General features: G+C 53.2%; 5 protein-coding genes and 1 long non-coding RNA gene across 10 annotated transcripts; 3 read left to right on the forward strand and 3 right to left on the reverse strand.

The window, feature by feature from the left end:
* Window positions 1-3: 3 nt before the first annotated feature.
* Window positions 4-6382, forward strand: Apom (apolipoprotein M). 3 transcript variants are annotated; one of them, XM_052744207.1, is made up of 6 exons: window positions 3129-3410; window positions 3638-3792; window positions 4052-4131; window positions 4427-4525; window positions 4684-4782; window positions 6244-6382. In XM_052744207.1, the coding sequence occupies exons 1-6, from the start codon at window positions 3297-3299 to the stop codon at window positions 6273-6275; spliced, it is 579 nt and encodes a 192-aa protein (XP_052600167.1). In that variant the 5' UTR covers window positions 3129-3296; the 3' UTR covers window positions 6276-6382. The 3 variants fall into 3 exon arrangements, with proteins under 3 accessions (XP_052600168.1, XP_052600167.1, XP_052600166.1); XM_052744208.1 differs by lacking the exons at window positions 3129-3410; window positions 6244-6382 and adding an exon at window positions 4-771 and having other exon boundaries at window positions 4684-5521; XM_052744206.1 differs by lacking the exon at window positions 6244-6382 and having other exon boundaries at window positions 4684-5521.
* Window positions 2952-4525, reverse strand: LOC128114302 (uncharacterized). The gene is made up of 2 exons (XR_008219742.1): window positions 4297-4525; window positions 2952-3135 (listed from the first exon to the last, which is right to left on the reverse strand). It is a non-coding gene; the product is annotated as an uncharacterized LOC128114302 (long non-coding RNA).
* A 109-nt stretch (window positions 6383-6491) lies between the features above and the next one.
* CUNH6orf47 (chromosome unknown C6orf47 homolog) lies at window positions 6492-9175 on the reverse strand. Its single transcript, XM_052744201.1, has one exon. It carries the CDS (start codon window positions 8059-8061, stop codon window positions 7180-7182), a length of 882 nt encoding a protein of 293 aa, XP_052600161.1. The 5' UTR covers window positions 8062-9175; the 3' UTR covers window positions 6492-7179.
* Window positions 9176-10494: 1319 nt separating this feature from the next.
* Window positions 10495-12858, reverse strand: Gpank1 (G-patch domain and ankyrin repeats 1). The gene is made up of 3 exons (XM_052744200.1): window positions 12744-12858; window positions 11665-12282; window positions 10495-11104 (listed from the first exon to the last, which is right to left on the reverse strand). Exons 2-3 carry the CDS (start codon window positions 12276-12278, stop codon window positions 10660-10662), a joined length of 1059 nt encoding a protein of 352 aa, XP_052600160.1. The 5' UTR covers window positions 12279-12282; window positions 12744-12858; the 3' UTR covers window positions 10495-10659.
* Window positions 12859-12892: 34 nt separating this feature from the next.
* On the forward strand, window positions 12893-18207 carry Csnk2b (casein kinase 2 beta). Of its 3 annotated transcripts, none has more exons than XM_052744203.1 (7): window positions 12893-13380; window positions 14611-14693; window positions 15245-15347; window positions 16148-16263; window positions 16632-16707; window positions 16858-17047; window positions 17984-18207. In XM_052744203.1, the coding sequence occupies exons 1-7, from the start codon at window positions 13332-13334 to the stop codon at window positions 18072-18074; spliced, it is 708 nt and encodes a 235-aa protein (XP_052600163.1). In that variant the 5' UTR covers window positions 12893-13331; the 3' UTR covers window positions 18075-18207. The 3 variants fall into 3 exon arrangements, with proteins under 3 accessions (XP_052600163.1, XP_052600165.1, XP_052600164.1); XM_052744205.1 differs by lacking the exon at window positions 12893-13380 and adding an exon at window positions 13732-13850; XM_052744204.1 differs by lacking the exon at window positions 12893-13380 and adding an exon at window positions 13898-14032.
* A 799-nt stretch (window positions 18208-19006) lies between these two features.
* Ly6g5b (lymphocyte antigen 6 family member G5B) lies at window positions 19007-20029 on the forward strand. Its single transcript, XM_052744033.1, is given in 7 exon segments — window positions 19007-19028; window positions 19031-19063; window positions 19148-19273; window positions 19503-19549; window positions 19551-19653; window positions 19656-19865; window positions 19953-20029. Coding segments are annotated over 7 exon segments (618 nt in total).
* Window positions 20030-23100: the final 3071 nt, after the last annotated feature.

Raw genomic sequence — 23100 nt, forward strand, 5'->3', positions numbered from 1 at the left:
CGCGTGCGCACACTTTAAGTACTTCCCCGCCCCCCTCGGGCCGTGTGCGTTGCTTCCCTGCGCGCGCCGGCGCGCTACACGACCAAGGTGGCTACTGTAACGCCTGGGGAAAAAAAATTACTGAGCGGCATGCTGCCCCTACCCCGAGGCGCTGCGGACGCTGTCGGGGATTTGTGGGGATTACACCGCGTTAGTCTACAGTCGCGGTTTGACGGGCCAAGAAAATTTACAGGCACGGTCCTAGCCACCTAAAGTTCTGCAAGGCCTCTGGTCCTCTTGTCACGCCTGCGCTTCCGGAAGCCACTTTTCCCCCCGGACGGTTGGGGGCGTGCCGGAGGCTGTGTTCGCTCCCACCGGCGTCCCTGCTCCTGGCCGGATCAGGGCGGTTGGGCGTTTTGCAGACTCTCGGGGCGTCATATAGGCCTTTGGTTGAGAGCACCGAGGGAACTCAATGTTTTAGGACAACTAAGCATTTTACTGCTTTTTAAAATTTGTGAATAAAGGAAAACGGAGCCCGGCGTGGCGGCGCCCGCCTTTAATCCCAGCACTCGGGAGGCAGAGGCAGGCGTCTCCGTGAGTCCACCACAGCCAGGGCTACACAGAGAAACCCTCGAAAAAAGAAGACAAAAAACGGGGGTCTTGGGGGTCGGATTAAAGGACAAGAGAAGGGAGCGAAGGCTCGCCGCCGGGGGAGGTGCACAGGGCGGGACGGTTACAATTCTCTGCCGCCTTCACCACTTCACGTAGATGCCAGTACCGATGAGCGTTCCAGTAAGCGCTGTTCAGCGAGCGATTACTTTGTGTCAGCTTGTGTGATGAGACTTCTACATCCTATCTCACTGTGTTGCCCTGAATTGCCTAGAACTCATAATCCCGCCCAGTGCTGGTTTTAAAGTCGTATGGCACCCTGCCAGACTATACCAGACTACATTTATTTACGTTTTTCGAGACAGAGTTTCACTATGTAGGTCTGGCTGTCCTGGAATTCAGAGAGATCCACCTGACTGTCTCCTGAATGCTGGGATTAAATAATTTTTTAAAATTTCAACACTTTTTTTTTTTTTCCAGAACTGAGGGCCGAACCCAGAGCCTTGCCTTGCGCTTGCTAGGCAAGAGCTAAATCCCCAACCCCGTTCAACACTTTTTTGGGGGCGGGCTGTGTACCTTGCATTTGCCAGAGCGTAGCGTAAGTGTGGAGAAACGTGTTGGTGTCTTCTATCCACTATGGGGATGGGGGATCAAAATCAGGTCCTCAGGTTTGGCTTGGTATCTCTTTACCCAAACCTACATTTTAGTTTTTTATTATGAAGATTTCAAGGGCTTGAGTGGTAGGGCACTTGCCTGGCAAGCCCAAGCCTTAAGTTTGCTCCCTTGCTCCCACATACACATCCCAGAGTAATCATGCCTACTACCATCCTCATTTTTTGTGATTGTTTTGAAGCAAGATAGTATTAGGTATGTAACCAAGGGTGGCCTGAATGGCAGTTGAAGGGACTCTGGCCAGCTTGAGTATGGAGAGCATGGCTCTGGCAGGCCTTGCCCTTCTCTCTCATTCTTTGCCTTGCTAAAAAACAGACCACATTCCTAAAGCTAGTCACCAATGTCTATCCCCTTTGGCCACTTCCTCCTGAGGCTGACTACCAAGGACCAGCTATCAAAGTATTGAAGTCCAGCAATCAAAAGCCCCCTTAATTAACATGTCCAGTCAAAATTAAACACCTCATCCTAACACGGGGTTTCCCTTTTTACCTTTATAAACCGCCATTTTCCTATGTGCCATATCTGTCTCCTCTCCATCCAGAGGCGGTCCTCTGTAACATACCAGGACAAATATCCCTGCCCCTCTCCCTTGTTCCCTTCCCCTTCTCCCTCTTCCTCTGTCTCCTGTCTTTGTCTCTTATTCCCTGCCCTCTGTCCCTCTGGGGCAAATAAATCTCCTTGTGCTGAGAGCTTGGCTTTAGGGGTCCTGAGCTGATATTTTTTCCTTTCAGCACTCCTCCTTCCTCAGCCTTCCCAGTACTGAAGACCTGCACCATCATCCCTTGAAATAAATCACAACCCCTTAGCAAGTCTCACTTCTCAGGAGACTTGTGTTTAAAGAAAAGTTGGAGTTTATTTTTATATATATTTAAGCACGGGCCTTAAGGCAGACACTTGGAAAGATGGTATACACCCAAGACACAGCGGCAGGCTTCTCAAGAATCCCAAAATTTTTGTGGCAGTCCACAGATTTACGTAAAAAAGTCCCACCTCTCTTTGCATTGACAGCTCCACACACTAAGACTATCCAGTGACTGTCTCTGGACACTACATTTAAATCTTGACAATCTAGCAAAATTATTACCAGCAATTGCAGTGGGTGTTTTGCAGTTACTAATGATAGTGGATATTTACTTCTGACTTGATGTGACATGATCTCATCTAACTCTGAGATTACTGAGTTGCCCATTCCACAGGTGGAAAAAGAGAGATTAATACAGTTGTCCCAGGAGGCTGGGGATGTGGATCATTGGTACTACTGTGCATGTGAGCATGCCTGGTATGCATGAAGTTCTAAGTTTGATCCCCAGCATCAAGAGGGAAAAAAAGTGTCCCTAGCCCAGGGGTGGTGGTGGTGATGGTGGCGGTGGCACATGCTTTTAGTAGAGCCAGACAGATCTCTGTGAGTCCAGCCTGGTCTACAGAGTGAATTCCAGGACAGGCAGAGCTACATATTGAGACTCTGTCTTGAAAAAAACAAAAAGAAAAAAAGGAAAGAGAAATCCACCATGCCCCAGCGACTGACTGGTGCCTGTTCTAACACTTATCAACTTGTATTGCAATGGTTTGTTTGTAAAGCTGTTTTTCCGTTGTTTTAAAAAAAAAAAAAAATGTCCCCCAGGATTAGCCAGTTCCTGGCAAACAACTGAAATCCCCAAATTTGCCAAGTGAATGAATGAAAGACCTAATAATGAAGTCACTTTTCCTCGGTGCTTCACAACACAGCAGAGCTCCAATTCAGATACAGATACAGGTTTCTACTGTAGGGCTCAGCTCTCCTCTGAACGCCTCAGAGTCGCTGGACATGCAGGGTACACTGTAGAGTGGTTGCATCCGGAAGAGCGGGGGAGGCCCCAGTGCTGTGGCTAATCCATGCTTGGGTTGGAAAACAAGGTTGAAGTTACTTATTAGCAGGTAAAAAGGTCAAGGGTCGACGCAAGGGGGCTGAAAGCAGAGTGGACTGAGCCGCCAGGCCAGCAGAGACCAGTTAAGGCAGAAGTCCCTCTCCTGCAAGCACCAGCTCTCTCCTGCCTGAGATGTTCCACCAAGTCTGGGCAGCTGTGCTCTACCTCTATGGCCTTCTCTTTAGCTCCATGACCCAGTGCCCTGAGCACAATCAGCTAACAGCGCTGGAAGTGGGCGAGAAGGAGGTATGGACTGGGGAAGGGGAAAGCCAGTAGTGGACGCGGAAAGTCGTGGGTGGGCAGCTCAAGATGACCAGCAAGCGTGTCGGGAAAGGAGGGGAGGAAGGGGGTGTGTGGAAACAGCAACAACCACCAGCACCTCCTGGCCCTGAATCTTGGTCCACTGACTGATGGAGAGGCTCTCTGGGTTTTGCGACGGACCTGCTAATTCATTCTTTTGCTCGCTCGTCCAGTCCCCAGAGCCCCACCTGGGCCTGTGGTACTTCATCGCAGGAGCAGCCCCCACCAAGGAAGAGTTGGCTACTTTTGACTCCGTGGACAACATTGTCTTCAACATGGCGACCGGCTCTGCCCCAAGGCAGCTCCAGCTTCGCGCCGCCATCCGCACGTGAGTGGTGAGGAGGCAGAGGCACCACTGGGTGTGTTCTCTGCCCGAACTGTAAGCAATCACCCCACCCAGACTCGAGCTCCATCACTCCTTGCCCACTGAACTCAACAGCTTACAAGTCACTTTCTGCTGATAGGATGGACCTAGCTATCCCAAAGAGCTGGGGTGTGGGAAAGGGTAAGAGAAAAATAAGTAAAGGTGGCAGCGTGTGCCTGGAATGACACTCCATCTTTCTACCTTGCTACCACCACCTCTGCAGGAAAAATGGGGTCTGTGTGCCCCGGAAATGGATATACCACTTGACTGAGGGGAAAGGAAACACAGATCTCAGAACTGAAGGTTGGTTCCCACCAGCCCTCCCCTTCTCTACTCTCCCTGAGCTGTTACCCCCTCAGAAGTGAGGATTGAACCTGGGACCTCTGGCATGCTAGGGAAGCAGGCCATCACTGAACTATATCCCCAGACCCTTTTCCAACCTTTCGTTGCCCTGATGGTTGAACTCACCCTATAGCCCAGGCAGGCCTTGAATGTGAAATCCTCCTGCCTCAGCTTCCTGAGCAGCTGGGATCATGGCCCTGCACTACTAGGCCCGACTCAGCTTGGTTTTGCGTCTGTCCTCTCATGTTCCTGACAGGCCGGCCTGACATGAGAACAGACCTCTTCTCCAGCTCATGCCCAGGGGGAATCATGCTGAAAGAGATGGGCCAGGGTTACCAGCGCTTTCTCCTCTACAGTGAGTGGTGGTACAAAGCGGGAGTGCCCAGGGAGACTGGAAGGCTAAAGGACCCCTTTCAAAGCAGGATGGGCATCTTTACCAGGTCCTTTGGGAATTGGTGGGCAGAGCTGAGAAGCAGGAATGTTGACCAGCCCGGCTGCTCCCTGTCCTTCCAGATCGATCACCACACCCTCCAGAGAAATGTGTGGAGGAATTCCAGTCTCTGGCCTCCTGCTTGGACTTCAGAGCCTTCTTAGTGACTCCCAGGAATCAAGGTGAGGGGTCGAAGTCTCCCAGGAGAGGTCTGGGAGTCACCACTCCCAAGTCTTCTGTGGGTATTGTAAAGAGCTCAGTGCAATGTCAGCAGAGGCCGTGGCCATAGGCAGACATTATCAGAATGGGTACATTGACCCCTCTAATTTTCATGGACTAGAATGGCACCAGGATTGGATAAGAGCTGTGGAGTCACCAAGGAGGGCTCTGGGTGACTCGAAAGAGGCTTTTGGGGGCTGGAGAGATGGCTCAGAGGTTAAGAGCACTGGCTTTTCTTCCAGAGGTCCTGAGTTCAATTCCCAGCACCCACATGGTGGCTCACAACCATCTATCATGGGATCTGATTCCCTCTTTTGGCATAAAGGTGTACATGCAGATAGAGCACTCATATACATAAAATAAATAAATCTTTTTTTTTTAAAGAGGCTTTTGGTCAGTAGTGGCACACACTTGTAATCTCGGTACTCAGGTGGCGGAGGTAGAAGAATTGCCTTAAGTTTGAAGCCAACCTGTTCTACATAGTTAGTTTCAGGACAGCTAGGGCAATATATCGAGACCGTCTCTCAAAACTAAAAATTCACAGGCCGGGCGGTGGTGGCGCACGCCTTTAATCCCAGCACTCGGGAGGCAGAGCCAGGCGGATCTCTGTGAGTTCGAGGCCAGCCTGGGCTACCAAGTGAGTTCCAGGAAAAGGCGCAAAGCTACACAGAGAAACCCTGTCTCGAAAAACCAAAAAAAAAAAAAAAAAAACTAAAAATTCGGCCGGGCGGTGGTGGCGCATGCCTTTAATCCCAGCACTTGGGAGGCAGAGCCAGGTGGATCTCTGCGAGTTCGAGGCCAGCCTGGACTACCAAGTGAGTTCCAGGAAAGGCGCAAAGCTACACAGAGAAACCCTGTCTCGAAAAACCAAAAAAAAAAACCTAAAAATTCTCTGAGTCCTTTTTTCTTATTCCGGTTTTTCAAGACAGAGTTTCCCTGTCTTGCGCCTTTCCTGGAACTCACTCTGTAGACCAGGCTGGCCTCAAACTCACATAGATCCGCCTGGCTCTGCCTCCCGAGTGCTGGGATTAAAGGTGTGCGCCACCACCGCCTGACAGGTCTCCGAGTCTTTAGAGCAGTGGTTCTCAACCTCCCTAAGGCTGTGACCCTTTAATACAGTTCTTCATGTTGTGGTGACCTCCAGCCGTAAAATTATTTTGTTGCCACTTGGTAACTGTAACTTTGCTATTGTTGTGAATCATAATGTAAATACCTGATATGCAGGATATCTGATATTTGACCCCTGTGAAACAGTTATTCAACACCCTCCCCAAAGGGTCACAACCCACAGGTTGAGAACCACTGCTTTAGAGACTATAGGGAGGAAAGGGCCAGGTATAGACAGAAGGGTCTCTTTCCCTGCTCCATACCCACTACCTGGACTTTCTTTCCAACCTCTCATCCTCTCCCTCCTCCCCTCACAGAGGCCTGCCAGCTGTCAGCAAGTGACCCGTAACTTCATCTGTGTCCCAGACAGCCAAGGTGGGAGCTGAGCTGCGAGGGGAGACGTTGGAGACTCTCCACTCCCTGTCAAGGTTAATAAAGATGGTTTTTCAATCCTCATCTCCTGGATTTTGTCTGCAGACATCAGTCACTTCTCCCCCAGGACGGAACCTCTACCACCTAACACCCCCAGCTGTTTGGCATCAGGAAGGACACCGAGCAACACCTCTCACATTGTACTGGTATATTTAGGATTTAGTGTCGCACATTTATTGCTGAGTGAACAAATCCCTAGCCTGAGTGGAGATGGCAGGCACTGTGCCCACTGCCCGTCAGAACCCTTCTGAACTGGTCCTTGGGCCAATGTGGCCTGCACCATCCCTGTTTCTTCTGGATCCCACTGAGTACCAGACCCTCCCTGCAGGCACCATAACACCTGTAGCCCCTTCTAGAATCCCAGTTCCTCCTACCTCACAGCCCTACTCTCCTCTAGATGGCTCTGGTCCTAGGATCCAAGGGACTGCATGGATCTCCCTGTCACCTCTTAATGCAGAGATCTCTGTCCTGCCTCTGGCCTGGTCCACCCCTAGGGTTGGAAAGGACCCTTTGGCCTTCATTCTCCACCATTTTTATTTTATTTTGCTCTTAAAAACTGGAGGTGGGGGGAAAATTGGAGGTGGTAATTTAGAAAGAGGTGAATAAACGTAAAAGGAAGAAATAACAGCTGGTGACTCAAATGGTGATGCCCCATCATGGTCCATTATTGGACCCTAAACAGCCCCATCTGTCATCTGACGGGCTCCCGTGCCTTTCCTGAGTCTCCTCCCCATCCCTGAGGTCACTGTGCTTCCCATCTGGGTTTCCCCACCGTCGTCCTAAAGACCACACCACTCTCTTCGCCCTTTGCCCTCACCCAGTCACAGCGCCCTTCCTGGACCTTCCGTCGGCTCCCTGGCCTCCCTCCCCTGCCCCTCACTTTCCCAATCAGTGGTCTCCTCATCCTCAACAGGTTCCCGGAGGCTGACAGCCAGCACCAGGGCCTGCAAGAGGCCAAAGAGGCAGGCGAAATGCAGGGGGTGAGCAGTAAGCAGGCTCAGCACAGCATGGAGCCCATGTAGGGCAGCCAGGAAACACAGCAGCCCGTGTAGCCAGAGGCCCACAGGTCCTCGAAGGCCCAGAGCGTCCAAGATAGCTCGAAGTGGCCTGGAGCACAGAGCCAGGAGGGCTGAGGCTAGCAGCTCCAGCAGGTGCAGGGTCAAGTTGGTAGAGATCTGCAGATACTCCTCCGGGTCCCGCAGGTAATGTGAGGGATCTCCCGGATCCCCCCGTAGCCAACGCAGCAACTTCTGACGTCGACCGGGCTTCTCCAATAGGGCTTCTGGTCCAGTGGTGCCGAATCCCCCTTGGGGGGACACTCCAAGGCTCTTCATGCCACCTGAATCCACAGACTCCCATTCCCGTTTGGGAATGGCTCCTCCAGTCTCCAGCCTTGCCGGCTCTCGAACACTGGAGACAGTCTTGTCCCGCTGGAGGGAATCCTTTTTTTTGCTCTCCAGCTGGTCCACTTGGAGCTCCCTGCTCAATTCTGGAGCAGCCCCAAGGGTCCTCGGTTTCCCCGAATCCTTGGTCTTGAGAGGCCCCACATCTCCCATTGTCTCTGGGGCACTGTCCCAGTCACTCCCTGAATTCTCGGGGGAGCTGTCCACCCATCTGGGTTCTGGGGCTGGCAAGTCAGCCTTTGTTGATTTCCTGCGGCCCCAAGGTCGAGGTAGCCAGCCACCAAGCCTTCGCAGGAACATGACTGAACTGTGTAATGAGCCCCCCAAATCTGCGACCCCTTCCTGACTCTACTAAAGATTCTCGGGATCTCCTCAGAAGCCGGAATCTGTTCCGGTTCAGAGTAGATATCTGCTTGGAGATGTCGTCCTACTCTGAATTCAGAAAGAGCTCACGTAGCCCCAAGTGTGGCAGATGGCCTGCTTCCTTGTCAGTGGAGGGGAAAAGAAATCCATTTGCCACCCCACACACTCACAAGACTTCAAGGGCCTTATAAGGCCTGGATCTCCCCCATAATGTTCTGTGTTTTCAGATTTCCTTCCCAGCAGTCAGCACCCTAAGTTTCACTCACCAAGGCCACACCCCAAGGTGCCCAAAAAGTGGGGGGAGGTGGTGCTCCATCGAAGAAGTAAGGAAGGTGGCCCAGAGTCCTTCAGTCCTGACTTTGAGGAGCCTTAAACCGCTGCCCAAGGGAGCTCAAGGAACAGGAAGTCTCGGGTGAGAGGAAGACGGGATGCAAGTGTCGAGCGAACTCCAGTTACACACATTCCTTAACTTAGGGAGCGATCGTTCCAGAGTGGCCCACTGTCCCGCGAGGGCGCAGCTGAGACGCGGCCTCCGCAAGGTCAGAACAGGGATGTCCTTGGAGAGCGCAGTCGCGGGGCTCAGTGCAGGCCTCGCTGGGGACCCAGGCGGCTGGGCGCTGCGCGCTGCGGGCTGCTCTGGGGCCCAGCGTCCGGAGAGCGGCCTCCCGGAGCCCTGCGAGCCCGGAAGCAGCTGTACCGGGTCGGGAGGGACCGACGGGGGCGGAGCCCCGCAACTCGTGAGGCGGACCCGGCAGAACGACCTCCCCCGTAGCCCCCGCGATTCACCAGCGCAGGCGTAGAGAGGATCGCTTAAGCCAGAACCTGAATCCAAGCCCAGTTCTGCTCTTCACCACCCGCCTCTGACTCGGTGCTTCAGCCCTTGGTTTTTGTTTGTTTTAAAAGACAGAATATCCCTACATATATAGGTCAGGAAAGGCTGGGCATATATAGCCCAGGCTGGCTTTGCATTGGTCCTTTGCCTCTGCTTCCCTAACGCTGCGCTCCCTTCCCTTCGGGCTGCCCTACGGTTCTTCTGCACCGCCCCCGCCACTCCTCCATTTCTCACCTACTCCTGCTGGTCCAGAAAGGTAAATTAACAGGAGCCACGTGACCTAAGCAGCTGCCCTTTGCCCTTCCTGACCGGGATTTGAAAGCTTTCATGTTCCTAGCACTCGGTATGAGCATCCCCAATGGGTGTGGGTGCCAAGTACGAAAGAGAAATGCAGGAAAACGTGCTGTGCTGTTTCCAGGGAGTGAAATGGAGTCTTAGGACAGTCTGAGTTAGGGCTGGAGATGTAACTCTGTAAGCACTTGTGTAGCAGGTATGAAGCCCCAGGTTACATCCCTCATAACGCAGAGATGTGGTGGTGCACACCTTTAATCTTAGCATTCCAGAGGCAGTTGGATCTACATAGCAAGTTCAAGGCCAGCCTGGTCTACATAGCAAGATGAGACTCTGTCTCAAAAGAAAAAAAGAAACTTTGTATTTGGGAGGTCAGAGCTCTGGTCCCAGCTAGGATGGCATACAGGAGGAATAATGTTAGGTCACACTGGGCAGTCCTGCAGGTCTCAGACTGCCCTATCACCAGGCACTACATTTAATCACAACTGGCCTCAAGGAGTTCAGAATTTGAGGGTTTGTGGTGTTTTCAGTGTGGGGGGAGCAAAACAGCTTGACCACACAGCTGCCATGACAGGCTTAGAGGCCCAGACACAGCTTCTGTGACAGGCTCACTGGCAGACAACACCAGATCCAGGAAAAGCCTAAGCTGATACCACCCAGGGAGGGCCTACATCTAAGGGGAAGTATCTGTCATCCCAAACATTCCAACCATTAAGATAAGATGGCCAGAAGTCCCTGAGTCTACACCTATTTTTTGTTTTACAGATACCCCTAGATAAATGTCAGCCCATCAGGGTCCTGAACTCTGGAAATCCCCTCACCCCAACCTCTGCTATGATAAAAACTCTACCCTGCCTGAGCTCAGGGCTCTCTGCTCTCACCACTACATCGGAAAGACAGAGGGACCAAGCTTGGAGCTTGAAAACAATGGCTCTTTGCTTTTACATATGAGATTTGTTCCCTGTGATCTGGGCATACCACTCAGCACATAGCAGACTTGGTTTGTGACATGACATACGTCCCTGAATTGACTGGACTGGCCCAGAGACCACTGAGAGGGGAGTCTTGCACAGAGCTGGGCAATACCTAGTCTAGGGGGGTTTCAAAGAACAGATAAAATGCAGCCAGCAAAGCCAGGGATTCTTGTCACCTGGAGAGCTTGCCCTTTTGGCTCGGGTGAGGCTTTCATGGGACCCAGATTTGCTCCATTGCTCTACAATATCATGCAAGAAAGTAAACAAATCAGGTGTAGGAAGTTTGTTTATCTTTCAACTCTCAGCTCTTCTCTCTAAAAGCAGAGTCCAAGAGCCAAAACCTGAGGGTCTGGCATCTGGGCGGAACCCAGGAAGTAGAAGTCCAAGAGCCCACGTCAGGGTTCCCAGTCCAGTGAGTAACAGGCCAGACGGCGTCAGTCAGAATTCAAGGTTCATGTACAGCCTCAGATCTCGCTCCCAGGCTCTGTCCTTCTCTTCTCTCTTTCTGTTCTCCCTCTGACTCAGTGTGGCAACTCGAGGTACTCTCTCTCTTCCAGACACAGCCCGGGTATCCCGAGCTGGAAAATGTGTGACTCGGGGCTGGGGTGCAGATCTATAGCCCAATCCTTCCTGGTCCCGCTTGAGGATAGTGGGAATAGGGTTGGCACGGCCTTCACCCCGGGGTCCCAGCCCCATTCCTGGTTCCCAGCCACCCCTCAGCAGCAGCCTAAAGCCAGGACTGGAGGTGGGCACCCCAAGGGGAAGGTTGGAGGGCTGGGGACCCCTGGACAGCGACAGCAAGTGAGCAGTAGATGTACGGTGGTTGGAGTCCTCAAAGTGGGCACCACAGTCCTCACAGAACTGGGAGGAGGAGCGGGGAGACCTGCAGAGAAAGAAAGAAGTTACAGGGAGTGGGGGAAGGAGGGACCTGAAGCTCAGCTGTCAGGCCCCTGGCGGAGCAGGGCAACACACCTCATGCCTTCCTTCTAACTTGGTGTCGTCATTTGTTTTATCCTGCATTGGAGAGGGACCCCAGGGTCTCCCCAGTGTTAGGCAAGTGCTCCAAGCCCCTCTCCATCTGTCCAGAAGGGACAATTTAGGATACTGTAAGATAGGCCTCAAGCTCTTAGGGATAGTAAGCAGAGCTGACTTGTTCCATCACTTGCCACATTAACCTACCACATCTTAACGACCCTTTGAGAAAGATGCCCTCATCCCCGCTTCTCAGACAAGGCTGAGATTTGCAGACCTTAGGCTGACATCGCAAATAAACAGAACCAAGATTTAAACACACAAAGACCGTGTCCATAACTACTCTATGACAGGACTTAACTAAACTGCAGGATGAAGAGCCCCGTGAGCTGTTCTGGAGCCCCTGGTGTGGGGTGTCCAGGAAAGGCAGAACACAACAAAGATGGTAATGAGCTAAGGCTCCCCCCTCACCGGTTCTGGTTCTCAGGGCTCCGTGCCTCCCCATGACTCTCTCTGACCATGCGAGCGACCTCGGGGAAGCCTGCTTCTTCAGCCAGCTGAGCAGCGTCTCTGCCTCCCAGCTCACAGACTCCTACCCAGGCGGCCCCGCGGCCCAGGAGATAGCGCACAGCAGCCCCCTGGCCTGCTCTGGCGGCACACATCAAGGGAGTCCACCAGAAGGCATCGCGTGCGTTGACATTCCCTCCAGCTCCCCCTGCCTCTCGGGGTTCCAGCAGCTTCCGAAGTTCTGTCACATCCCCATTCTGGGCTGCCAGCAGGATCCACCGGGTCATTCTGTCTTCGTCCTCAAGGGGTCTTCCTTGCCCTGAGGCTCCTGCTGCTGTGGCCACCGCAGCCTCCCCCATTGCTCTTCTTTTCTTCCTCTGTCTTTCCCTGATGGGGCCAGCTCTCTGGGGCCTTGGGGAACTGCTCTCATCTGCAATGAGAGCCTCATAGAAAGCCCGGGCTGCAGCCCCATCCAGGACAGGCTTTGGTTTCTCAAGCTGTGATTGCTGCTGCCCATCCTTCCAGAGGTCGCTGGAGTCAGTGGCTGGAGTAAATGTGATGAGGGATGGCCTGGACATGGGTCTGGGGAGAAATGAGAAAATGAAGACTGGGCAAGGAAAGGATGTGACAAGCACTCCAACCTTTCAGGTAGCCATGGTGATGATCAGTACCGCCTCCCCGGGGCCTGCTGGGATGAGAAAGCAGCCTAGAACTAAAATGGGCCTCCCACCCCAAAACTGACTCCATGACCTAGGATCCTTTAGAGCCCAGGGTTCATGTGTAAAATGGACCCCTAGAATGACAGATCCTGCCCAGATGTTAATAAAATTTCATGAAGGCATAGTAGATAAGGTTCTGTGTAGAATGCTTGCCTCGAATTCGGGAGGTCTGGGTTCTACCTCTAATACAGGAAAGAAAAAAAATAATAATAGGAAAAGATATTCCAGACAGTTGTCTAGGGGTCCTGCGTTCTACTCCCATCTCCCTTCAACCAAAAATGGCAGGCTCTCTCTGAAAACATTTCCCCATCCTGTAACACATACCGTCAGGAAATACCAGCTCGACCTTTTAAATCTTGCTCGATCTTATTTAGGGGTCTCCTTTTCCCAAATAAAAAACAGGAGTAACATTATTCCGGAAGGTTTCGGGGGAAGGTGTTGCACTGTCACTTCCGTACCGCAAAATGGCGCTCTTGTAGTCTGCAAGAGTTGACACCATCAAACATTCACATGGCACAGAGACGCATGCGCAGCAGCAACAACAACAAAACACCCACAAGGTTCAGTTTCCCGCGCTGGAACCTTTCCAAGCATCCGCGTAGAGCATCGCGTGCCCAGACAGCGCGAGGGCCCAGGGGGGCCTGTCGGTTGGGGTCCTACTTTTACATAACGCCCCCACAATGCTGTTCGCCACCCTCGACGTGGTCCCTCCCGCTCCAAGCTCCTTCCCTGGAGCTGGGAGGCCACGCTCTGCGCTTAAGAAAGGCCCTGCGGACACGGAGGGAGGTCCGTGAAATGCCGAGGAGCTGTGAGATGAGGTAACACCGCGGTGCCCCTCGTCACTCCTCTGAGCAGGGTTCGAAGAACACACTTAGGGTCCGCAGAAGAACGCTCCACGCGAGCCCCGGGGACATGGAGAAGTGCAAAGGGACGAGCGGCAGAATGGCTGGCGCCACCTCAGGTTAGCGCGCAGGGCGGCCGTCCAGGTTCTCACGGCGCACGGCTCCGCGCATCCCTCACCACCGAGCCACACCTCTACGCATGCCTGATCCTGAGCGAACTGTGTCGCGGGCCTGACAGGAGAGCCGGGTCCAGTGGGTTGGCCTGGGACCGTGTCAGTCCCCTGGGCGGCAGGGAAGACCCAAGCGGAGCGGTGAGGGAGCGCAGCGGGGACGAAACTGAGCGCTGGCGCCGGCCCCGCAGCCTAGGGAGCCTAAGACTCTATTTCCCAAGCTTCCTGGTCGGGATAGACGCTGTACTTGGCTTCCGCTTCCGGTGGCGCCTCCGTTCGCCCCGCCCCCAGGCGGCTTCTTCTAGGGCCTCGCGACCCCAGAGTCATGCGCGGGGACTCCTGGGATTGGTAGTTCGCCTTTCCCTCATTTCGTCAGTTTCTCTCTCCCGACGGGACTCCATCTCCCGGCGTCCACAGAGGTAGGGGGGGCGGTCCTTGGCGCCTGCGCGTTGCCCTCTTCCCCCCACCCTCACCAGTTTCCACTTCCCCCACCTCCCAACTTGGCCTGCGGCGGTCGGGTCGGCTTCCTGCGCCGTAGCGGACGCTGCCGTTCGAAGCACAACTCCCCTTCCCCGCCCCAGTCCCAGTCCCCGTCCGGCCGGTGAGTCTGGGGTCGTCTCCGGGCCTCGTCGCACGTCCCGGGGCGCGGCGCTTGGTTCTGTGCTCCGAGAGGTGGGGGCGAGGAAGGAAGTGACCGGGTCGGGAGCCCAAGAGGATGGGTGGCCCGAGGAGAGCAGGCGGCGTGTGGGGACGCTCGGGAGTCCCGCAGCAGTGCGGTGCTCTCGCCGACCCTGTGAGGGCAGGAGAGGCCGCTGCTGTCGGGAAGGATGAACTTCGGAAGCCTTGGGACAGGCGCCAGGGCATGCAAGCACCTGCGGCGGCGGAGAGCCGGAGCCCAGGGCCCCGCCGCCGCTGACATGGGGGGGACGGGCACGCCGGGCACTGGGGCAGCGCTAATAGAGCAGGACCTGTCATTCTCTGGAACGCGGAGGGTCTCATTCCCACCACACTGAAAGGGGGCTGAGGTGAAGAGGAGGAGGAGCGTGGAGAGGGATGCTTCGGAGGCTGGAGTCCTCCAAGCCAAAGTGGCCTCGGGTTCCTTCGTCGTTGGGGAGAACGTGTGGGAGGAGGGAAGAGACCAGAAACAGCTTGGTCTCCACTTACGCTCTTCTTTCTCAGCCGACGTAAAGATGAGTAGCTCTGAGGAGGTGTCCTGGATTTCCTGGTTCTGTGGGCTCCGTGGTAATGAATTCTTCTGTGAGGTGAGTTTAGCTTGCCTTCTTGGCCAGCTCCACATGCCCTCGATGTTTTTATTTTGTGTTGTTTGAGATCGGATTTCACGGGAAGCTTACTAGACTGCCCTTGAACTCCTGGAAATTCTACTGCCTCTGTCTCCTGAGTGCTGGGATTACAAGGGTTTGTCACCATGTATGGTGACCATTAGGGAAATTAAAATGTCTCACGTTAAAGTTCTGTAACATGAAAATCACAGTGTGTTAACAGAAAATTACCAATGCCTTTCAGAAACTAAACTTAGCCTTCATGATTCCTGAGTCTTTAGCTCAGAGTCTGATGTCCCCCAGGAAAGGGCAAATCCAGTTCCTAGAGACAAGGGACAGAAGTTGAATGATATCTGTGCACTGTACCTTGTTAGCCTGAGAAGGGAAGAGCTGCGGTTTCTAACGGAGACTGAGTCCCGCAGAAGTGGGAATGGGAAACACAGAGAGCTGATGCAGTTGTTTATCTCTTGGGCCCAGGTGAAAGATGGGATCCCCACACTAGTTTCAACCTCTTGACTTCCCTGTTCCGGTAGGTGGATGAGGACTACATCCAGGACAAATTTAACCTTACTGGACTCAATGAGCAGGTGCCGCACTATCGACAAGCTCTAGACATGATCTTGGACCTGGAGCCTGGTAACCTGCCCCTGGGGTTGTTGTTGAGTGTGGGTTTGGTGGTGATGTGTGCACTTGTGTGTGCTTTCTTTTTCTTCTGTCTCTTGTCTCTTGGGTTTCGTTTCGTTTTGTTTTGTTTAGGGTTTCTCTGGCCTCGAACTCACAGAGATCCACCTGCCTCTACCGCCTGAGTGCTGGGGTTAAAGGCATGTGCCAGCACCACCCAACCACTCGCTTCTGGAATTTCTAAATTTCGTTTTGATTCTCTAGCTCTCTTATCCCCCAATCCCTTGCTTGCTTACTTGTTTATGTGTTTCTCCCCCACCGCTGTCCCCTCCATTCATAACCCACACTGGACTGAACACTTACTCTTCCTGCCCAAGCCTTCAAATGCTGGAATTCTGGCACATAGAACACGCTTGGCTTCTTCATTTTGGTTCCCTGCCTGACTCTTGCCCTGTGGGACTGGTAACACTTGTTTCCATGCTCTCTGAGGTAACTCAACTCTGTGTCATAATGCTAGCTTCCTCATGGGTCTTGTGTACCGCTTCTTTCCTCCTGCCTGTCTAGAGCGCCACCCTCTGCATTTATGTGTTTATATTTATGTATTGGGAAAGGAAGGAAGCAGGCTGAGACTGAAGAGGTAGGGAGAGAGGGCAGTACTGAGTGGTCTTGGGTTTGTAGAAAGGTCAAAAGCCCAGGTTTCTGGGTCAGATGCATGGGTGATAGACAGGGTGAGGCCCAGAAACAGGTGCTAGATAAACTGTAGGTGGCCGTCTTGGGGATAAGGTGGGGTTACAAGTGGCCACCCCACCTTTCAGATGAAGAGTTGGAAGACAACCCCAACCAGAGTGACCTGATTGAACAGGCAGCGGAGATGCTTTATGGGTTGATCCACGCCCGCTACATCCTCACCAACCGAGGCATCGCCCAAATGGTGAGGCTCTGCTCCTACTGCTCCTGAGGCAGGAAGGGGAACAGGTGCATGAGTCAGAAGTCTAGCAGAGGAGACAAGGAGAAGCCCAGAGCTGGGCTGAGAATCAGATCCCACTGACGGTCCTGCTGAAGGTATTGTTTTCAGGGAGGGAAATGGAACCATGGACAAGGAGTTTTCAGGGAACAGATAGCAAATGGCCCTTGTGTTCTCCAGCCTGCCAACTTGAGAGAAGGCAGTTGAGAAGTTTGTCTTGACAGAAGGGGCTTCTAGTTAGAAGTGGGAGGCATGGGAGTCGGGAATGAGTTGAGCTGCGAAAGGAACTGCTCTACACATTCACCCACTGGTCCCTTCCATTTTACACACCTCAGTTGGAAAAGTACCAGCAGGGAGACTTTGGCTACTGTCCTCGAGTGTACTGTGAGAACCAGCCGATGCTTCCCATCGGTGAGTGTCGGGAAGCCGGGAAGAGGGGCAGGGGGGAGGAGGGCGCTATCTGGCAGTCCTCCAAAAGGTTAATCTAGTCAGTGCCTGAGTTCTGTGGGAGGTTGGGAAGAGTTGGGGGTACCTAGTCTGCAGCGTCCGGCTATCTCCCAGGCCTTTCGGACATCCCAGGCGAGGCCATGGTGAAACTCTACTGCCCCAAGTGCATGGACGTGTACACACCCAAATCATCGAGGCACCATCACACAGACGGCGCCTACTTCGGCACTGGTTTCCCTCACATGCTCTTCATGGTGCATCCGGAGTACCGACCCAAACGACCTGCCAACCAGTTTGTACCCAGGTGGGGAGCAAAGACAGAGGGTCAAAGAACAACCCAAGGTCTGGCGAGACTTGAGGACAAACAGCCCTTTCTCGAGGCCTGCCTATCCCAAAGTCAGGGCTTTTCCTGCTGAGTGACTGGGGAAGTTTCTTGATTGCTTGTGCCTCCATTTTCTTATCCATGGAGCAGGGATGCTGACATGACTGCCTATTTTTAAATGTGTTGTGGCCCTTGACTATTTAAACAGTGGCTATTGCTGTTGGCTGAGTTGGCCTCAAGGGATCCTTCTGCCTCTGCCATAAATGAGATCGACACAGATTTGGAGCCTTTACTGGGATTCACTCTGTAGCCCAGACTGGCCTCGAACTCACAGAGATCCACCTGCCTCTGCCTCCTGAGTGCTGGGATTAAAGGCGTGCGCCACCACTGCCCGGCTTTAAGATACATTTTTAAGGGGGCCGGAGAGATGGCTCAGCAGTTGAGAGCACTGGCTGCTCTTCCAGAAGGTCCTGAGTTCAACTCCCAGCAACCACATGGTGGCTCACAGCCTTCTTAAAGAGATCCAGTGCTCTCCTCTGGCGAGTAGAGGAGCACGCAGATAGAGCACTCACATTAAAAAGAAAAAAAAAAAAAAGAGCCGTGCGGTGGTGGTGCATGCCTTTAATCCCAGCACTCGGGAGGCAGAGGCAGGCGGATCTCTGTGAGTTCAAGGCCAGCCTGGCCTCCAAAGCGAGTTCGAGGACAGCCAGGATTATTACACAGAAAAACTCTGTCTCAGAAAAAAAGGGGGGCACATTTTCAAGTATTCATGGGGGGAAAAATCAAGTATTCATGAGCAAGGAAGTTAGGGAACTGTTGAGCAGGCATGAGGAGGAGGCTGGGGTAGTCGGGGTGCCAGCGACTGGCAGGGCCAGGAGGGAGCTCATCCTGCGCCTCTCTGACCTCTGCCCGGCCCAGGCTCTACGGTTTCAAGATCCATCCGATGGCTTACCAGCTGCAGCTCCAAGCCGCCAGCAACTTCAAGAGCCCAGTCAAGACGATTCGCTGATCCCCACCCACCTTCCTGTCTTCGACACCACCGGTCCTTTGCTGCCGCCCTTTCCGGAAGTCTATGGTTTTTAGTTTCACTTAAAGGAATTGTTACTGTGGTGGAATATGAAATAAAGTGGAAGAAAAGGCCATGAGCTGGTCTGCTGGTGCTTGGGCTGGGGAAGGGAAAGTGGTAGTGTGCTGGACTCCAGGGACCCTCAGTTGGAAACTGCACAGCTTGATGCTTTGTGGATTTGGTGACGTCAATAGATAGTAGAGTGTAGTATAGTAGATCAGAGCAGCATTCTAGATGGGGGGGGTGGGGTAAAAGATTGAAAAGAAGGTTTCAAAGGCTAGAGGTACATCTGCTCTCTCTTTCTACTGTAGGGCTCATGAGAAGTACTCTCAGTTTTGCTATGAAGGAAATGTAATCCTAAAGTAAACAGAGCTGCAGAGAAGGCAGAGAGCCACAGTTGTTGCTCTGCTAGCTGTGTGCCCCCTGCTGGGAGAGCTGAGCCGTCCATCTGGAGAGGGTGGGGAGGCTTCTCTCTGGCCAACCTCTCCCAGCATAGTGGGAACCAACTCTGTTGTACAGGTGGACAGCAGGTGGTGCCAGAGACAGTCAGTAACCCATGGCCCTAGAAGTGGGGGGTACAGATGTTTTAGGGCATGTCTAGGATGAAGACACCTGATAAAGATCCAGCTGGTGCTCAACTGTTGCCCACATGGAAACCAGACCTTGTGGGTGAGGGAGGACATGCCACTCTTCCTGCGAGTTGATAACTTCCTCCTCCGGTCAGGATCCTCCCCAGGTGGGAATACAGCTCTGTACAGCAGTTCTGCTCAGACGACCTGTCAGAACCATTCTGCCTCAGGATTAAGTAGTGTGGTCCTAGGAAGGTGGGTTTTGGGGGTGTTCCACAGGAGCTGCTCTTCTCCCCAGAATTCCTAATGAAGGCCCATGTGCTTGTAGATGGCTGACCATGGTGGGCTTTGCAGTGGGAAAGGGTGAGGAGGAAGGGTAGAGCTGGGGCCCTGGTATCCTTGAAAATGAGTCCTGGCTTCATCTCATTTTGTCCTCTGCATGCCAAGCTCCGTTGCTGAGATGTCCGTCCCGCCACTTGTGCCTCTCGGAGGACCCTTTGTGGGGCTGCATTTCTGGCTCAGAAAAGTGCACCATCAGCAGTTCATCCCAATCATGGTTATTACCGTCTACCAGTGAGAAGTCCAGGGAAAGGGCCGCTGGTAGAACGGTGTGGCTTCTCCAGCATGAGGGTTGTTAGGATCTTGGAGGGGTGTGTGTGTGCAGACAAGTGAGTGAATTTTTATTTTTATCCTCTTCTGAAAGTATATAGGATAAAATCTGGACTGCATGAATGCTGGGGAGAGTTAGGTTTGGGGACTGTGGTAAGCTATAACAGCACTGTAACTATCCCCTCCCCTCTAGATGTTAAGGTTCGCTTCCATGTATGAGGCTATGAACAGTATAATTCCTACCTACCCCTGCAAAGAAAAATGCATCACCTGCTATAAGGCTGACTGCTGCCAGTACAATTACTGCAACTCCTGGTCCAGTACCCAGCTCTAGAGCACTCTGCTGGGCCCCTGTCTGGTTCCCAGACAGACGGGTTCTACTAGGCCCTGAACCTCTCCTTGTCCCTGCCTGGCTTCCATGCTCATAAGGCGCCTGAGAGCCCAGACCCGTTCACCCTGCTCCTGTAGCTGGGTGTGTCCATAGCCATCCTGCACCAAATGTGCTTGTTCCTCAACAGTTCAGGACTTCCTGTTCTTCCTCAGACAAGACCCGGACGTGTTCCCTTTCCCAGATTCTGCTCTGCAGTCCTTAAACACTGGACTCCTCTGATCCCTGTATTCTAGGCCTTCTCTGCATCCCCAGGATGGCACCTGGGTTCGGGTGCTGGCTTGTCTTTCCTCCTGTCCAAGAACCTTGAGTATGGCTTCTGCTCGGGCTGACCTGAGAATGGTTTCCATCCTGGGTGTCACTGTCTTCATGTACCCTCAGTCTGGTCCTCAGTGCCCCATCCACTCAGAACTGGCTCTTTGTCCTCTGTCTTATGCCAGTCTCTGAGCCTCAGTACCAGGCTTCAGCAGGAAGGGCCAAGGGTGGACCAGAAGTCCTGGCAGATTCCTGGCATGGCAACCTGTCTCAGTGTCCTCACCATCCTGGCCTGCTGTCTCCTTGACCGCCTCTCTTCACCTAACTGCATGCTGGGAGGAGGGGAGGCTATTCTGCTTTCCATACAGCCCATGTTTCCCCCCGTGATAAACAAGACTAGGCTAAATCTGTGTCACTGTGTGTGGAAGGGAGGGTCAGGTTCAGACGTGGGCCGGTGTAGCCAGGTCAAAGAATAGGTGTGGGATTCAAACAGGACCGCCAAATCCTGCCCACTCTGTTTGGTCTTCATGGCTTCCTCTCACATCGCCCTGAAAGGCCATGTCCTTCCCCTCCCCACTTTAACCTTCAAAACCTGGAACATTAAGTCCATGTGGTGCTGGGTTTTCACCTGAGGAGAAACTCAGTCCACATCCACGTTGAGTTCAAGAGTCCTGGCACCTTGCGGTGTATGTCGTATGCTCGAGACTGCAGCTGTTAAATCTCCATTTTAGTATTTGGGGATTTCTTAAGGTCTCCTGACTCTCCTGCCTCTACCTTTAAGAGCTAGGATTGTTACAGGTGTGTGCCACCACACTAAATACTGAGAAATTTGGGCCAGGCATGGTAGTGCACACCTGTTGTGGGAATTCTGCCCTTCGGTCCAATAGCCTATAATAAAGGGCAGCTTGGCCACATGGGTGGAGTCTTCATTAGAGAGCCTGGGACCTGAATACGGGATAAAAAGCCAAAGCGCGCACGTGACCACTCTCTTGGACTGGAGGGATTTGGCGAAGCCACAGAGAAGTGCAGCTTGGTGATCCCTATGGCCTGTTGGAAAGGAGCTCTGGGAGTAGCCGATAGTTGTTACCCCAGCATGACCAGCGGGACAGCTGCTATGCAGCCCGGACTCTTCTTCGTGACCTGTAGTTATTGTGCAAGGATTCCGTCTGTCAGTAATCCTCCCTCATTACACACTTAATCCCAGCACTCAGGAGGCAGAGGCAGATGGGTCTCTGGGTTTGAGGCCAGCCTGGTCTACATAATGAATTCCACGACAGCCAGAGCTATATGATAGATCCTGTCTCAAAACAAACAAAAAATAATAAACATTGAAATATTTCAAGCACAGAGGAAGCGCTCAGGGGTGCTTATGTGTCAATCTATTATGTTCATTCAAGAGTGGACGCTAACATCAGCCAGGCTTTAAGCACCAGCACCCTCAGGTGAGCTCAGTCAGGCTCACACCTCAGTAACAGGAGCTCTGTGGCTCCAGGTGTGCTCTCCTGACCCCCGCTGCCCAAGTCAGTCAGTCCTGTAGTCTGGCTACCTGTGCTGGAGGTGGAGCGCCTCATGATTGGGAAGACGGGTGCACGGGTGTGTGTACTTATGGACAATTGTACATAGAGATTCTGGTTTTATTTTGACATGGTCTCTAGTCCAGCCTGGCCTTGATTACAAGGCAAGGCTGCCTCAGCCTTTGCATACTGAGAGTAGGTACATGAGTCACCATGCAAGCAGCCTATTTTGTAAACCTTCCCAGCAAAGCACAAGCTTGAGGTCTTTGCCAGCACCCAGAGCTGCCTTCGTGTCCCTCGTGGTGATACACACTGTAATCCTAACACTGGGAGACTGAGGAAGGAGAATCTGGAGGTGGGGGCCAGTAAGGGGTATACAACACGCACCCCTAAAAAAAGGAAAATCCACACTTTCCTCCCCAGATTTACACTGCTCTAACTGGTCAAACTGGGAGACAGGTTTAGGAAGGGACACTAAACCTGGGAGTGGGAAAGCAAGGTTCCCTGGGGCCTGCTGTCCCCTCCCTATGCCCTTCTGGGGCGCCTCTCCTCCCTGGGTCTGCCTCATTGCTCATATCCTACATCCTGCCAATATGGCCTCTGGGCCTCTCAGTTCGTCCCCGTCCCCGTCCCCGTCCCCGTCCCCCCGTCCCCCCCCCCCCCCCCCCCCCCCGCCCTCCGCGCGCGCAGCTCTGATAACGCCTCTCAGGATGCTTACTAACCTAACCAACCTCCACTATATAAGGGCATCCAGTTCCTCTTCAGCTTTATGTGTCTAGAGCCGAGTTAGCGATGTCAAGGCAGGGTGGTAGAGGAGCCCCTTAATGGGGCAGTCTGGCCCAGTTTCCAAGGCCTTCACCTCCATCAGAAGAGACAAACACTTTGCATACTAGTTTATTTTGAGGGAACACCTGGAGACTTTGGACAGGAGAAGGAGCCAGGCAAAGTAAAGGTGGGAGAGTGGGGTATGGATGGAGAAGAGAGGCCAGGAAGGGGCCCCCGATGTGAGAGGCAGGGAGGGCTGCTGTGAGAGCTTTGGAGTTGTCCTGGCTGGGCCCAGATGGAAATCCAGAGTGTGTCTGGACACAGCAAGGGCTCCTGCTGCCCTAGTGCATAGTGGTCTTCCTGTTTGTTGGATTGTTGCAGAAATCCAGGAAGCAGCATGGTTAGACTATCCAAAAGCCAAACACCAGGGAGGCGGGGGTGCATGAACAATCGTTCATCTGCTCCCTGCTGCGGCAGTCACTCACCATGATGTTAAAACCGCTGCCGAGGGAAGGCCCACAGGTCCAGAGCCTCCCAGTCCATCCTCAGTCCACATAGCTATCATTATCACCCTTCTACGCTTCCTTGGACCAATAGAAAGCCGCTGGACGGGTGTGGGGCCGTCTGGTGAGCCACCAGCAATGGAACTTTGAAGCTGTTCACGGAAGATTTGAGGGATTTGATGTTCTAATGTGGGTTGGGGAGTGGAGTCTGGGAGTCAGGGCTTGAGGAGAAGGATGGGGAGTCCAGCATCGTGGGGCCATTACGAGAAAGATATGGAGGGGGGGTATTAAAGGTTGGGCTGCAGAAAAGCACTGGGTGTTTTCTGCAGCAGAAGAGGGTAGAGCAGTGATCGGTGCCTCGGCGGT

The sequence above is a fragment of the Peromyscus californicus genome, unplaced genomic scaffold, assembly GCF_007827085.1.
Source record: "Peromyscus californicus insignis strain IS unplaced genomic scaffold, ASM782708v3 Scaffold_19__1_contigs__length_69161282, whole genome shotgun sequence".
Taxonomy (NCBI): Eukaryota; Metazoa; Chordata; class Mammalia; order Rodentia; family Cricetidae; genus Peromyscus; species Peromyscus californicus.